At 45.1% G+C, this 14,460-nt stretch overlaps 1 protein-coding gene across 4 annotated transcripts in view; it reads left to right on the top strand.

The window, feature by feature from the left end:
• SLC11A1 (solute carrier family 11 member 1) overlaps positions 1 to 9,060 on the top strand; it is a 70,042-nt gene extending 60,982 nt beyond the window's left edge. For all 4 annotated transcript variants that reach the window (XM_081948222.1, XM_081948221.1, XM_081948223.1 and 1 more), the window contains 2 exons: positions 3,172 to 3,325; positions 4,188 to 9,060. In XM_081948222.1, coding sequence (XP_081804348.1) covers positions 3,172 to 3,325; positions 4,188 to 4,268 — 235 coding nt within the window. In that variant the 3' untranslated portion in view covers positions 4,269 to 9,060. The remainder of the gene's footprint in view (positions 1 to 3,171; positions 3,326 to 4,187) is intronic.
• The last annotated feature ends 5,400 nt before the right edge of the window (positions 9,061 to 14,460 follow it).

Below are 14,460 nucleotides of genomic sequence, written 5' to 3'. Positions count from 1 at the left end.
CCGGCAAAAGCTGCTGCTTCGGATCGTCCCCATCTCCATGGTGCGTTTCGCTGGAGTAGTCGATGTAGCGGCTCAGCAACGGTCGCCTTCTGTCTCAGAAAAACGCTGTAGAAGTTAAGTAGTCCGAGGAAGGCCTGCAGCTCGGTCTGGTTACGTGGTGTGGGGGCGTCCTGGATCGCCTTAATTTTCTTTGAAGTGGGGTGTATTCCCTGACCATCGATTCTATATCCCAGGAATTCTACGCTGGGCACGTTAATTTGGCATTTTTCCTTTTTAAGGCGGAGACCCTTCTCTCTGATTCTGGCCAAAACAGTTCTGACTCTTTTATTTAATTGCTCCTTGTTTGCAGCGGACACCAAGATGTCGTCGAAATAGGGGACAACTCCCGGTATCCCTTGCAAAAGCCGTTCCATGACGGTCTGGAACAAACCTGGAGCAACGCTCACACCGAATTGTAGCCGGTTGCATTTGAATGCCCCTCTATGCGTCACTATAGTTTGGGCCTCCGCTGTGGCGCTATCTACGGGCAGCTGCTGGTAAGCTTGTGCCATGTCTAATTTAGCAAATACCTTTCCTGGCCCCAACGAGTGCAATAAGTGCTGTACTACAGGCACAGGATACGCGCTTTGTTGTAGCGCGACATTAATTGTGCATTTATAGTCCGCGCAGATGCGGACTGATCCGTCTGGTTTGACTGGGGTCACAATGGGGGTTTCCCAACGCGCGTGATCCACCGGCTCAAGGACTCCTTGCTCTACTAATTTATCTATTTCCTTGTCTATTTTTGGGCGGAGTGCAAAACGCACTCGTCTCGGCTTAAGTCGGATTGGCGCCACTTTGGGGTCTAAATTAAATGATATTGGTTTGCCCACATACTTACCAAGACCGGGGCTGAACACATCCTCGAACTCCTTAAAAAACTGTTCAGCGCTGCTGTTTTCTACGGCGTTGATTCCGGTGACTTCTAACCCCAGGGCTTCAAACCAATCAAGCCCCAGAAGGTTCTGTAATGGCGCGCTGGCGATGGTCACGGGCAGCTGGGCTACGATGTCCTTGAAACGGATTTGGAATATGCCTTGGCCCACAATGAGGACTTGGTTCCCCTGGTAGTCTCGTAGCAGGACATCTGGAACGCGTAGTTGGCTCTTTCTGAGGCTAGGGATAGCCTGTTTCATGGATGCCCATGAAATGATCGTCAGGGTCGATCCTGTGTCAACTTCTAGCTCGCAAGGTGAGCCCTCCAAGAGGACTGTGACTCTCAGCCTTTTTGGCCGCTTGGGGCGGACCTGACTTATCGTGGTGAGATACGTTCGCAACTCCTCTCTCTGGGTCAACTCTATCTCAGTATCTGTATCCTGAAAATACTCTCGTTGAGCATCTTGATAGAACGCTCTTTCAGCTCTTTGTGAGTAATCTCTCAGGGGATACGCTCGCTCAGCTCCTTGTGTGTAATCTCTCTGGGGATACGCTCGCTCAGCTCTTTGGAAATTTTCTCTCTGGGTAAACACTTGTGGATTTCTCTCTGGGCGCCCTTTTTGGTTTCGCCAAGCCCCTGGGTTGGGCTTCTGTTGGCGGTACATGGGTGGCTGCCGTGAGGCAGGGACTTCGCTCCGGCACACTCGTGCGATGTGCCCAAGTTTGTTGCAGTGCGAACAAACAACGTTCCTGAACCTACAAGTAGACCTGGGGCGATTCCCTCCGCAGCTTGCGCAGGGCGGCAAACGGAATCCGGGTCTCCCCCCAGGCTTCAAGTGACTGCTCCGCATCAGGTGACTGTCCTTGAACTCGGGATCCTCGTAGTCCGGGCTTGTGTCCTCGTAGTGAACTTTGGTGTGTCTTGGCGCTGGCTGGCCAGTGTTGAACCCGCGTTGAATTGTCTCTGCTGATCTGTCTGCTGCTTCTGAAGCTCTTGCCTCCTCGAGTACAATCTGTAGGCTTAAATTGGTTTTGGCTAACAGCCGCTTTTGTAGGGAAATGTCTCTCAGCCCGCTAACGAGTCGATCCATAATCTGCTCATCCAGGTCTCTGAATCCACAATGTGTGGCTGCTTTTCGTAGTGCTGCAACGTACTGGTTGATAGACTCTCCCGCCTTCTGGTTCCTCGTGTTGAACGCTTGGCGGCAAACATGGTGGGAAGGTTTTGGCGCGGAATGAGTCTGTAGAGCCTGTTGCAACGCCGCCCGTGATACTGCCTGTATTGGAGTAGGCGCGGTGAGGTCTCTGGCCGTGTTGAATACTTCTTTTCCGCAGTAGCCGAGGAAAATGTTTTTCTTCCGGGCGTCGGTGATTCCCGTGTATTCATTCGCTTCGAGAAAACACTCGAAACGAATCATGAAGGCTTCCCATTCATCATTCTCTGGGTCGAATGGAGCGGGGGGAGCATGCATCGCCATCTTCTCTCGTTTGAATTTGCCGCGCTGCGGTGGCTTGAGATGGCTGCCGGAATTTCTGTCGAATTCCTAGGCTGGATCGAATCCGGAGATTCTGGAGGTAGCGTTCTTCATCCTATCTGTCTCTCGATCCCACCTTCGTCGCCAATGTTAGATCTGGGCAACGAGAGAACAGACTGCGGACACGAAGTGACTTAACAGCCCTTTATTAGTAGTAATAGTGATCCAGCTTGCTCTGTGGTCGGAGGGTTCCCCTTTTATAGTACTCGGGTACGCCTCTTGACCAATCAGAGTAATACCTGTTTCCCGCTGTAGCAGCGGACCAGAGGGAAGACTTCCTCCGATATATGTTAATATCTAACACCAGGCTTGCTTGTTCTTCCATATAAACAGCTTTTTCATTAGGTTGTTCCATAAATAGAAGATGCTCAGGAGGTGTCCTTGTCATGTCAAGCTCAACCTTTGGTGACTATTGTGGATACGTCCTTTCTTTTTTTGGCAATAATAAATCACAATACACGTAGGCATTATTTATGCTAATTATGGTATTTAGAGGATTGCGTGGTTTCCTTTTCTTTAAAGACAAAAATGAAAGAAATCAAGGTATGAAGTGTTCTAAGAAGAGGGAAAGTCTTCTACTCCCCACAGAGATTAATCTTTTTCACTCTAGATGATTTGGCAGATATAGCTCTACAAACGTGGTTGAGATGGAATTGCTTCAATAACCTCAATCCATGTATTTTTCCCCCACTTGCTTTTCTCTCTCCTCTTGTTTTCTTAGCATTGGAAAATTTCTAATGATCCTGATCACCGGATTAATCTGTGCAATCAATTTGTACTTCGTGGTGACAAGCATCATAAGCTTGAACTACCTGGCCTACTATATTGGCATATCATTCGTGCTCCTTGCTTACGTTGCTTTCGTCTGTTACCTGGTAGGAACCTTTTATGCAAATTGGGCACCATCCATATCAGTTGTTTATCCCCAAATTGGATTTAACAGTTCTGGGGATTACCTATTCAAACAGATAAGATTGTGGAATCTATTGCATTAAGCTGTTCCTAATGCAAAATCTCCAGAGAAGATAATCAGCGACCTGAGTTGTAGTGATGAAATAGCCATGCCAGTTTATCCTGAATATTCAGTCAGCTCAGCTCTTTCTCTTCCCCCATTCCTTATCATAACTAAAAATGATGTTATATAAAGATAGGTGTTTATGAAGCAATAGAATGACATTTTGGGAGAGGGAACAGAAACGGCCTGAAATTGTATAACTTGCTAAGCTATGTAACGTTGTTTATAACTATAGCTATAGTTATACCTATATAATTTTAACACAGCATGTCATGCCAAATTCAACATGCCACTTTTGAGCAAATTTCAACTTAGCAGAATTTCTGGAACAGATCTACGGGTCCCAGGGAAATGATACCCCCTTAAATAAGTACCTTGTGAAAGAAAAGGAACTCACACATACAGTATCTCTTGGGCAAACATGTTGGCTGAGAATTCTGAGAATGGTCACTCCAACCTATCTGAAGGGCAAAAGCTTGAAGACAAACTTAAGAATGTAATAGAATTGTTAAAGGTTAGTCACACAGGGACACAGAAGCTTCCTTACTATTGCAGGCAGATGGAGGATATAAGGAAGGTTCTTTGGCTTGACAGTCAAAACTCTCCCCCATTTATTTATTTAATATACATATATAGCCACCCATCTCATATGCTATATGACTCTACTGTACAAATAAATGCAACTTGTTCTTGGATTTTTGTCATCTCTCTCACCATTCCAGGTTTGGACCTGTCTCATTTCACATGGAGCTGCCTTCCTAGCTCGTGGGCCCCATACTCGGTTCAGTTATGGACTGCAGTGATAGTACATCCCACTCATCGCCACTGGAAGCTGATGAATCATCACTATGTCTCCCCAACAAAACAGGAAGCAGCTGCTCTTGGGGATCTGCCAAGAAGCAAAGGTGTCAGAAGCAGAGTTTCTGTTGGCAAAGGATGGACTCCAGCATCAGTAGTGATCACTCAGCACAGCGCCTGCCTTGCAGGCCAAAAGTTCCAGAGAAAATTTCTGGCATTCCTAAAGAACCTTCAGACTTGGAATGGCTGTGGTGCAACTTCCAAAGAGGGTTCAAGACTTGATGCACTCTTGTTTTTTAATCCTGACGACATGTAGCAAGTTAGGGGGAGAGGGGGGGGGAAGTGTAAAGAAAGAACTATAAAGTATTCTAGATACTCATGACCAAATGCGCACACCGTCTACCAGCTTCAGACCCAGATTGGCTTTGTGTGGAACATCAAGGCATCCACTTTAGTAGTGGGTGGGGAGCAGTCTTTTTTGGGGGGGAGGTGGGTTTAGGAGCTTAAGGAATGAGGGTAAAGACAGGAGGGTTTGGTTCCACCATTGGTGGGGCCACACAAAGGAATGATGGAAGAATGCACACATCCCTTTGGTTCTACTTTTGCACCATTGCTTTAGACCAGTGGTTCTCAACCTGTGGGTCGTGACCCCTTTGGGGGTTGAACAACCCTTTCACAGGGGTCACCTAAGACCATCCACCTCCACCGGCGTCGCCCATGCTCAGGAGCACGTCCTGAAGCGGCAGGTGCATAAAGACTGCCAGGTGGCGAAGCAGCCTCCTCCCGGCTCTGGGCACAACCCAGATGCCGCCCCCATCCAGTCTTCACGCCAGGGAAAGCCCGGGTTCTTCTGGATCAGCGGACGTCCGGCTTCAGCCCAGCCACCTGCACAGGGGCTCGAAGGCGCCCAGAGAACAGGAGACCAACAGGGCAGTCGGCCCACCCACTTCAGCTGGTGGGCTGGGCTCTCGCCCAAGCAGGCACATGCCAGGATTAAAGCCGCCTTGGGCCTGGATGCTGCCTTTGCCGCCCCTGCCGCCATTCCTGTCCTGCAGGCTAAACTGAGCTCGGAGACTTTTTGACCCCCGGGAAGGCCTGGCAGGAGAGGTCAGAGGGGAGGGCAGGCCACCCATTCCTTCCGCCCTGAGGAATTCCACTCGGGACGGAAACACAGTTCAATGTATCTAAAGCCTCTGTTTAAAATTCCATTTAAAGAGCAACAACTTAATCTGTGTTAAATTGATTGAGGGAGGGAGGAATGGAAAGAAAGAAAGAAAGAAAGAAAGAAAGAAAGAAAGAAAGAAGGAAGGAAGGAAGGAAGGAAGGAAGGAAGGAAGGAAGGAAAGAAAGAAAGAAAGAAAGAAAGAAAGAAAGAAAGAAAGAAAGAAAGAAAGAAAGAAAGAAAGAAGAAAGAAAAGGGAAGGAGGGACGAATGTAAAGAAAGAAAGAAGAAAAGGGAGGGAGGAATGGAAAGAAAGAAAAAAGAAAGGAGGAATGGAAAGAAAGAAGAAAAGGGAGTGAGGAATGGAAAGAAAGAAAAAGAAAGAAAGAAAGAAAGAAAGAAAGAAAGAAAGAAAGAAAGAAAGAAAGAAAGAAAGAAAGAAAGAAAAAGAAAACTGTGGGGGGGGGAACGGAATGTAAAAAAAGTAAACTTAATAAAGTGAAACTCATGTAAACCACGAACTGCTGCTGGAAACAGGCAGGGAGGTCCTTTTATCCTGGAAAATCCCAGCCTGGCTGATCTTCTCCCAAACCAAGATTGGCAGATTAATCACTATGCTTTAATTATGTTCAATTTGTAATAGTGAAAATACATCCTGCATATCAGATATTTACATTACGATTCATAACAGTAGAAAAATTATTATGAAGTAGCAACGAAAATAATTTTATGGTTGGGGGTCACCACCACATGAGGAACTGTATTAAAGGGTCGTGGCATTGGGAAGGTTGAGAATCACTGCTTTAGACTTTGTCCTTCAAGTTGCATGCTCTGGCCTGTGACTCTCTGTGAGAAATCCCTCAAAGTAATATGCACCTAATATTCATACTGCAGGATCTGGCAGCTACTCCTTCTTTGCCCCCACCTATCCAATTTTAATCTAAAGGCTACTATCTAGAGGATCCACTCTGTAGATCAACCATCTAACCTTACCTTCTCCATGCTGTTGCTGCTTGGCTTCTGCCCTTAGGATGAAAGCAGTAACGGGAATGACAGCTGGAGTGATGAATCATCTGAATTAGAACAAGGGGGCCCATCAATGTGTGAATTCATGCATTATGCTAAGGCATGACTTATTTAACTACGGTTTATTGATTAATATGAAATGGCTTTTTGACATAACATGATGTGGGATTTACAAATTGCAAATGTTGGGCTTACACAGTACACCAAAGCAAAGCAAAGCAAAACAACTATTTTATGGTTTAAGGGACTGGAGAAGGTATAGGATTCTCAAAGCCTATATAACAAATGCTATTAACATAATTGGAATTTTCTCTTCATCTTAAAGCACCAATTCTAGCAGTTCTTTTCAAATCAGTATCTTTCAGATCCTGCAGTGTTTAAGCTCCTATGTGGCCATGGCACTACAACATAGACATAGTTCTCAATTTACAAATACAATTGAGGCTGGAATCTTAAGTAAAGTGATTAAACAAGATGCTATGTAACTAGTTGTGGTTGTTAAACAACTGTTCAGGTCGTTAAGTAGAACACCAGGGAGAAGCCCAGACCTCCAATGCATGGTGGGGCAGGGAAAAGGACCCAGGTCTCCCACCACATCCAGGAAGTCCAGACTATCCCTCTGCCTCACCAACGATTGCAAGAACAATGGAGTTCTAGAGGGCAAATCCCTTGTCACTTTGGAGGAACAGACCTCAAGTCTGGCAAAAACTGGAAGGCTCAGAATGCTCCCATTTGTTTGCATTCTCACCAAATTCTCACCAAATTTGAAGCTCGTTCCTTCAGCACATGAGGATTTCTCCTTCCTCCTCCCACATGGAGGGAAGGGGAAATCCCTTACCATGCCAGGGGAGAGGACTTCAAAATTCATTATCCTCTCTGCTTGCAACCTTCTCTGTTAGATTGGGTAATGGATAGGCACACACAGGCTTAACGGTAACAACAGCTCTTAGTACAACCAGTGAGAACAATCCAGCGAAGGTTGAGTCTGACAGCAGCCCTTTTATAGGGAGTTGTCAGACCCTTCGACCAATAGGATTAAACCTCTGCTCCCGCTGGAACAGAGGACCTTGGTGGAAACCACTGTAGTTAGAGCAAGTATCTAACATTCTCAGTTGCTTCCCCATTGACTTTCTGGAGAAGCCGACAAAGAAGATTGTAAATGGTGATCACATGATCATACTTAGTGACCAGTCATAAATTTGAACAGTCAAGCGCCCAAAATGTTATCATGTGACTTTGGAGGTGCCAACACAGTGTTTTATGATGGCTGAAACTACTTTATAGGCTGTAAAGCATTTTTTCCCGAGATTATCATGATTGAAAACACTTATTAAATGATCAGTTGTAGGTCTACCTGTAGATGGAATGACGAAAACTGAAAATTAAATACGAATTTCAGTTTTTTGCAAAAGCTGTGTATTCTGTATATCATGAAGCGCTGTTCTGTAAGAAGTATTAGATGTAAAAAAGGATGAAGCTCCCATATCTTAAATCTTGAGTTTGGCAATGAAATAAAGACTAAACCCTTAGATAGCTTCCCAAGACAATGGTAGCCTTGCAACATTCTCATTTTCATATATTCCCCCAGTTGGGTTTTGACCCGAAGAAAAGAAAATGAACTGTTGGGCCAACTAGCCCCAAAGCGATGCTTGTGTTTTTAAATTACTCTTGGTTTATGCTTAGAGGACCAGGAGAACGGTCAGAGAGAAGATAGGAAGGAATTCAATAAATTCCAAAGGAGAAACAAAAATGTCTGGAAAAGCTGGAGGGCAGAAATCAGCAGAGGGAATGAAGAGGATATCCAGAGCAGAAGAAAAAAAAACCACATACTTCAACATACAAACAGAGAGCCTTTATATACAGAGAGAAAGGCCATCCCAACATTTTGTGGCTGGCCCTGCCCTTCCTGGCTGCCAATCTGTGGTAGCACAGTACTTAGCCAGCTTGTTCAATTTTCCAAATATGTTCAAGTTCTCCCAGAATCTGGAGACCTCGGCCCTTGATACAGTAGTTAAAGTTTTAAAAGGAGGATTTCCTGCTGCACTTTTTAAACCTGCAGGCCTAAAAAAGCTCTAGGAGCCCAGGCTTTCTTGATATCTGATTACATTTATCCGAGAGAGTGGTTGTCAGTTTTAATAGTTGTACCTGTTCCTCTCTCCAAAAAGGTAACTTGATGAAGTGCAGAAATTGATAGGTGCCAGATTTTATATGCGCAGCAGATTATGTTCATCTTATTTTAATTGACTGGCAACCAATAGCAACAGTAGGTTCTGAATCCTTCTGAAAGCAATCTTATCTGCAGGCAGGAAAAATTGGCCTATTTTTAATATCTGGCCCTATAAACTGATTGTATCTTCTAAATTCAGTTAACTGACTTTTTATTCCATTAAACTGATTAGTTGCGTCATAGAAATAATTGGGAGCATCTACATCAATACTAATGTTTGGGGGTCATTTGTACCATTCAACCCCACCACTGTTTTAAAGGACTTTTTTTTCTCCAGTAAAAACGATTTCCAAGAATCAAAAGATGTGAACTGTATGGTATTAATATGATATCCGAAGACATTCAAATCAAGTAAATATTCTTCTGCATCGTTAAAATAAAATATAAACCTTTTGAAATTGGCAAGGAATGGCAATGCCATATTGCTACCGGATTTATCTTTGTAGAAGTAGTCCGTAGAAATTCTCAGTCATCCAGGTCATGGTTGTTCCAAAGGTGCTTTTTCAGGAGCCAACTGGTTTTTTCTTTGAAGATGTTTCACTTCTCATCCAAGAAGTTTCTTCAGCTCTGACAGGACAGTGGGGAATAGATTTTGTCATATCTCTCACCGTTCCAGATTTGGACCTGTCTCATCAATGCCTTCCATTCCCCACTGTCCTGTCAGAGCTGAAGAAGCTTCTTGGGTGAGAAGCGAAACGTCTTCAAAGAAAAAACAAGGAAGTCCAGTTGCCTCCTGAAAAAGCCCCTTTGAGACTTTGTAGAAGAAGATTAGGTTAAGGGGAGAATCAGGACTATGCAATGTGGAGTCTGCTTGTTCGCCCAACTGTTGTACTCTACGAACCATGGTTAAAATAAACATGATTTAACACAGTATGCAAACACAGTATGCTACCTTACAGCAATCAAATCCTCTGAACCGAGCAGAGATTTGGACCTGGCACATCTCATATCCAACTAAAACATTCCATCCACTGTGGCACAATCAACAATCAGCACTTTAATTGGCACTGATAATTATTAATGTTATGCAAAATCAAGCTTTCTTCTTTAGACGCAGCCAAGTAAGCAACTCCACCATCTACCTCCTGTATTGCTTGCATATCTTTCTTTCGTTACATTACATTCCCCTGATCAATGTTCCACCATTTGTCATTAAGCCATTCCCCATCAGCCCCATTTGGCAATAGCTAATGATCAAGAAGGATGGGACATCTACTCCAAAGTCATTCAAGAGTGCCATATAGATTTCCCACTCTGATCCATCATGTGTGGTCTGGTTCCCAGGAGGGTCCCTCAGCTGGCATTTTCCGATGAGGAGAGATGTTCTTTCGCATACTCTGGCGTGCAAGCTAAAATCCTTCATGTTTCCTACAGCATTTCCAGCACCAGCCTATGTGAATTAGGAGCCCCTAGAGATGCTCCTATCCAATTAGTGCCTTCTGCAGGGACTAAGCTTTCTATCTGAGCACCAGACCTGTGGGTCTTTTTCACTTAGCCAATGTGGCTCCTAATTACTATTTCCACCTTATAGATCTGGGATTTCAGGGGGAATAGGGAGTGGCAACTGAGCCTCCCACGATTGGGGGATTGGCCTGTGAGCCAAATAAAGCATAAATGTGGAAGCTAGCATGGTCCCTAACACTAACTCTGAAGAAGAACCCTTTCAGCCCGCAATCTCCAACATGGCATTAAAATGGCAAAAGGCTCCTGGGTTTTCTCCTTGTTTAATTAAAAATAATAATAAGCTGACATTCAGAGCAGAGCTTCCAGCATTATATTTAGCCCCAGGAAAGTCTCTATGCTCCATAGAGAGTCTCACAAAGTTTCTTAGAAAATATGGATAGCTACAAACTAGAATTTTATGATGGGCATCCATCTGCCCAGAATAAAGGTAACAAGACTGGTAGTGAGTTCTTAAGAGTGGGAGTGACAAGTAGAATTCTGGGAACTTGCTACCATTTCATGAATGGACAAACCATCATTCCAGTGGTCGTTTCACAAGAATGCCCACTGCGTCCTTTTGGAATTCTTTAGCACAGGGGTCTCCAATCCGGGCAACTTGTGGACTTCAGCTTCTAGAATTCCTCAGCCAGCTTTGCTTGCTGCAAAGCTGGCTGAGGAATTTTGGGAGCCGAAGTCCACAATTCTTAAAGTTGCCCAGGTTGGAGACCCCTGCTTTAGCATGCTCACCGGCTCTAATTGACAAATGCACTCTGAGCATGTAACACTGACGTCTTTCCAGCCAGAACTACAACACACTTTTCACAAAGGTGATCAAACTGGAACTTTCTAGATCGACTTTTTAAAATCTACTGATACAGCCTTTTGATGGTGAAATTGACAGGAATGCTTGCCTTGCGTATACTGAAAAGCAGCTTTTATACAAGGCAAGGAAGTTAACCAAAGGTTATTATTGGACATTTGGCCATCTTCCGCTTTAGCTGGCTGGAATGCGCTTATAGCCATGTCTATGGAGATTCTCGGTCACCTCAGGCCATGGTTGTCCCAAAGGGGCTTTTTCAAGAGGCAAATGGACTTTCTGATTTTTCTTTGAAGACGTTTCGCTTCTCATCCAAGAGGCTTCTTCAGCTCTGATCTGAAGAAGTTTCTTAGATGAGAAGCGAAACGTCTTCAACGAAAAACCAGAAAGTCCAGTTGCCTCTTGAAAAATGCTTATAGCTATGTGGGATAAAGAGTGAGTTTCCCATGAATTAAAATGAGAGAAGTGTTCATCTAAACCATATTAAAATACATATGATTTTGGGATTAAACACAGGTAGTCCTTGACTTACAACGGTTCATTTAGTGACCAAAGTTAGTGAAAGTGGCTTATGATCAATTTTCAGTTCCAACCTTTGCAGCATCCCTGTGGTCATGTGACAAAAATGTGGATGTTTGGAGACTGGTTCATACCATATTTGTTGTGCCCCAGGATCGTGTGATCACCTTTTGCGATCCTCTGACAAGCAGAGTCAATGGAGAAGCGTTTCACTTAACAACCAGGACGCTAATTTAACAGCTGCAGTGATTCACTGTGGCTTGGCAGATCGTAAAATGGGGCAAAATTCAAAATGTTTCACTTAGCAACAGAAATTTCGGGCTCAACTGTGGTTGTACGTCGAGGACTACCTATTCACTTTCCAGGTGACTTGCCACAGGCAAAATCAATGAGGAAGCCATCAGGGAAGGACAGGACTCATCATCACGTGATGTCTTGCTTAACAATTGCAGAGGGGGAAAAATCGTAGAACTGGGTACAGTTCTGTGATGGTTTGCTGAACATGTTGATGGCTAACCTTTTTGTAGTCGCATGCTGAATGCAATGCGCACCTGACACACCCACACCCGCCGCTGCATGTTCCCTTTCCCCCGTGCATTCGCCCTGCTCCCCTTCACCCATTTTTGGTTTCCAGGAGGCCTTCCAGGCCCAAAACGGAGTGCTGGGGGGTGGGCTCGTGTGGCACCCCCACACCTCGTTTTGGCTTCCAGGTTGGTGCAGAAGGCTTTCCAGGCCCAAAATGGAGAGCGGGGGTGCTGCGCGAGGCCCCAAAATGCAATGCAATGCATTCTCCCTGTGCATGCACCCTGCCCTGCTCCAGGGGTGGGTTCCTGCCAGTTCTAACCTCTTCTATAGAAGAGGTTCCACAAATCTACAGTACTGTTTAGAACCGGTTCCAGCTCCCTCCCCCCGCCCGTCTGCACATCATCAAGATGAAGAGCAAGAGGAGGAATTCTGGGAGTTGAAGTCCACAAGTCTTAAAGCTGTCAAGTTTGAACACCCCTGGGTTTTTTTTTCTAAAGGGTTAGGGGTGCAAGGGTCTTGTAACTTGACAGCTTTAAGACTTGCACACTTCAATGCCAGAGTTCCTAAGCCAACATTTTGGTTGCTAAGCAAGAGCGTTGTTAGGTGAGTTTCACCACATTTTACAAGTTGGCCACTCCCACCCACTCACATGGCTGGTAAGCCACTCCCACCCAGTCACATGGCCGGCAAGCCACTCCCACAAAGCAGGCCAAACCTACAGAAGAGGTTCTAAAAAATGTTGAAACCCACCACTGCCCTGCTCCCTGTGCATGCGTGCATGCATCCCCTACATGCTCTGCCCCCCAGTAGACCTGAAGACCAGCTGGCTGGTGGGAGGTGTGTGCACATGTGCGGTGGAGCTGGGCTGGGGCGACGGCTGGCATGCCCGCAGAGAGGGCTCTATTTGCCACCTGTGGCACACGTGCCAACTGCATGGCTTAATGACAAACTTTTCAGTCCCAATCGTGGTCGTGAATCAAGGACTGCCTGTACAGAAAAGCCTTTTGTACCCCTTTGCTGATATTTTAACCTGAGCAGGGCTGCATCCACTCCAGAGGAGACGTCACAAAAAGCAATGGCATTTATAACCCACACAATCAATGTTCCACCTCCTTGTGGATATAGCTTCAACCTAACCTGAGGGATCTAAAACTTCTCTGCAAACGTAAAAAAAAAAAGTTTTAGTCACATATCCAAACCCAAATATTTCCAAATTCTATGTGGGGAGTCAACATTTGTACAGCTGGAATAAATTAAGCATTCCATTTTCACAGCATATTCTAATTTCAGAATCTGAAGAGTTCTCGGATTCAAGAGCACGAAGTTCTAGCTTTTTTCTCCCACTTACAAAAATGGTCTATTTGAGGACTCCATCCAGATGCTTAAACAGCTTCAACTGCAGGAAGCCAGAAAAGTTAACAGCACCCCCAAAAATGGGGCAAAAACAGGCTACCCTAAGAAAGATGACACAGGCCATCATAGATTACTGTTTCTGGGTGGGGGGAGTGGGGGGAGGCTTGTGCAAATGTTCCCTAGAATCAAAGGGAAAAAAAGGAAAAGTTAGACAGAAAGATTACATTCTCCACATACCCCCGGGTTCACCCGTGAAGCATGTTCTTTATATGTTTTTTAAAAAGTAGCATATCAGAGGAATCATGCTTCGGCCTAGTTTTTCCCTTTTATGTTATTGTATGTACTGCACTGGGTTGTTCCCCTTGACCTTTGCCACTGGAGAAGCATTTTATAAAAATAATCCCTACATTTACAACTTAAACTAAATACCGTTCACAACGACCCTTTGCCATTTGCGTCTCCCTGGACATTGAAACCGCGGGCTCTGATTTTTTTTCCCCCTGACACAGGACAATTTTGCTGATGCCCTGGTTTTTTGTTTTTTCCCCCTCCCTTTCCAAAGCCCTCCACATCCACATAGCACTACTGTTTACCCTGAAAGAGTCAGGCCATCAATGCGGGTATTGTAAGGAGAGTCAGGAACTGAATGAAGAGGGAGGGAAAGAAAAGCCAGGAATCGCTAAGCATGCAGGAGCCATTGATTCGCTCTTTCACTCACAAGCCTGGAGAGGGAAGAAAGAAGCGGTTGATGAAATGCAACCAGTTCAGAGCAAATCCCCCCCCCGGTCCCCCGTTAGTGGGAATAGGCAAGAAACAGGAAGTGATGAGGGTGCAGCAGCTCCCGCTGGCCTCAGAAAAACAACCTTAGGAAATGAATGGGATTTTTCTCAGCAGAGTTAGCAAGTTTTGCTGCTGGGCTCTAATCCCCAGAAAATCAAGGGACACCCACCGGGTATAAGCAACTACTGTACAGGTAGCCCGCGATTTACAACCATTCATTTTGTTTAGTGACCATTTGAAGACACAAGGGCACTGAAAAAAAGTGACGTGTGACGGTTTTGCACGCAACCATTGCAGGATCCCCAGGGTCTTGTGCAGGGGTGGGTTGCTACTGGCATTACTAAC

Source organism: Natrix helvetica (genome assembly GCF_964273705.1).
Source record: "Natrix helvetica genome assembly, chromosome: 1".
Classification (NCBI taxonomy): domain Eukaryota; kingdom Metazoa; phylum Chordata; class Lepidosauria; order Squamata; family Natricidae; genus Natrix; species Natrix helvetica.
The sequence above is the reverse complement of the archived record's forward strand: the minus strand, read 5'-3'. Positions and strand labels throughout refer to the sequence as shown.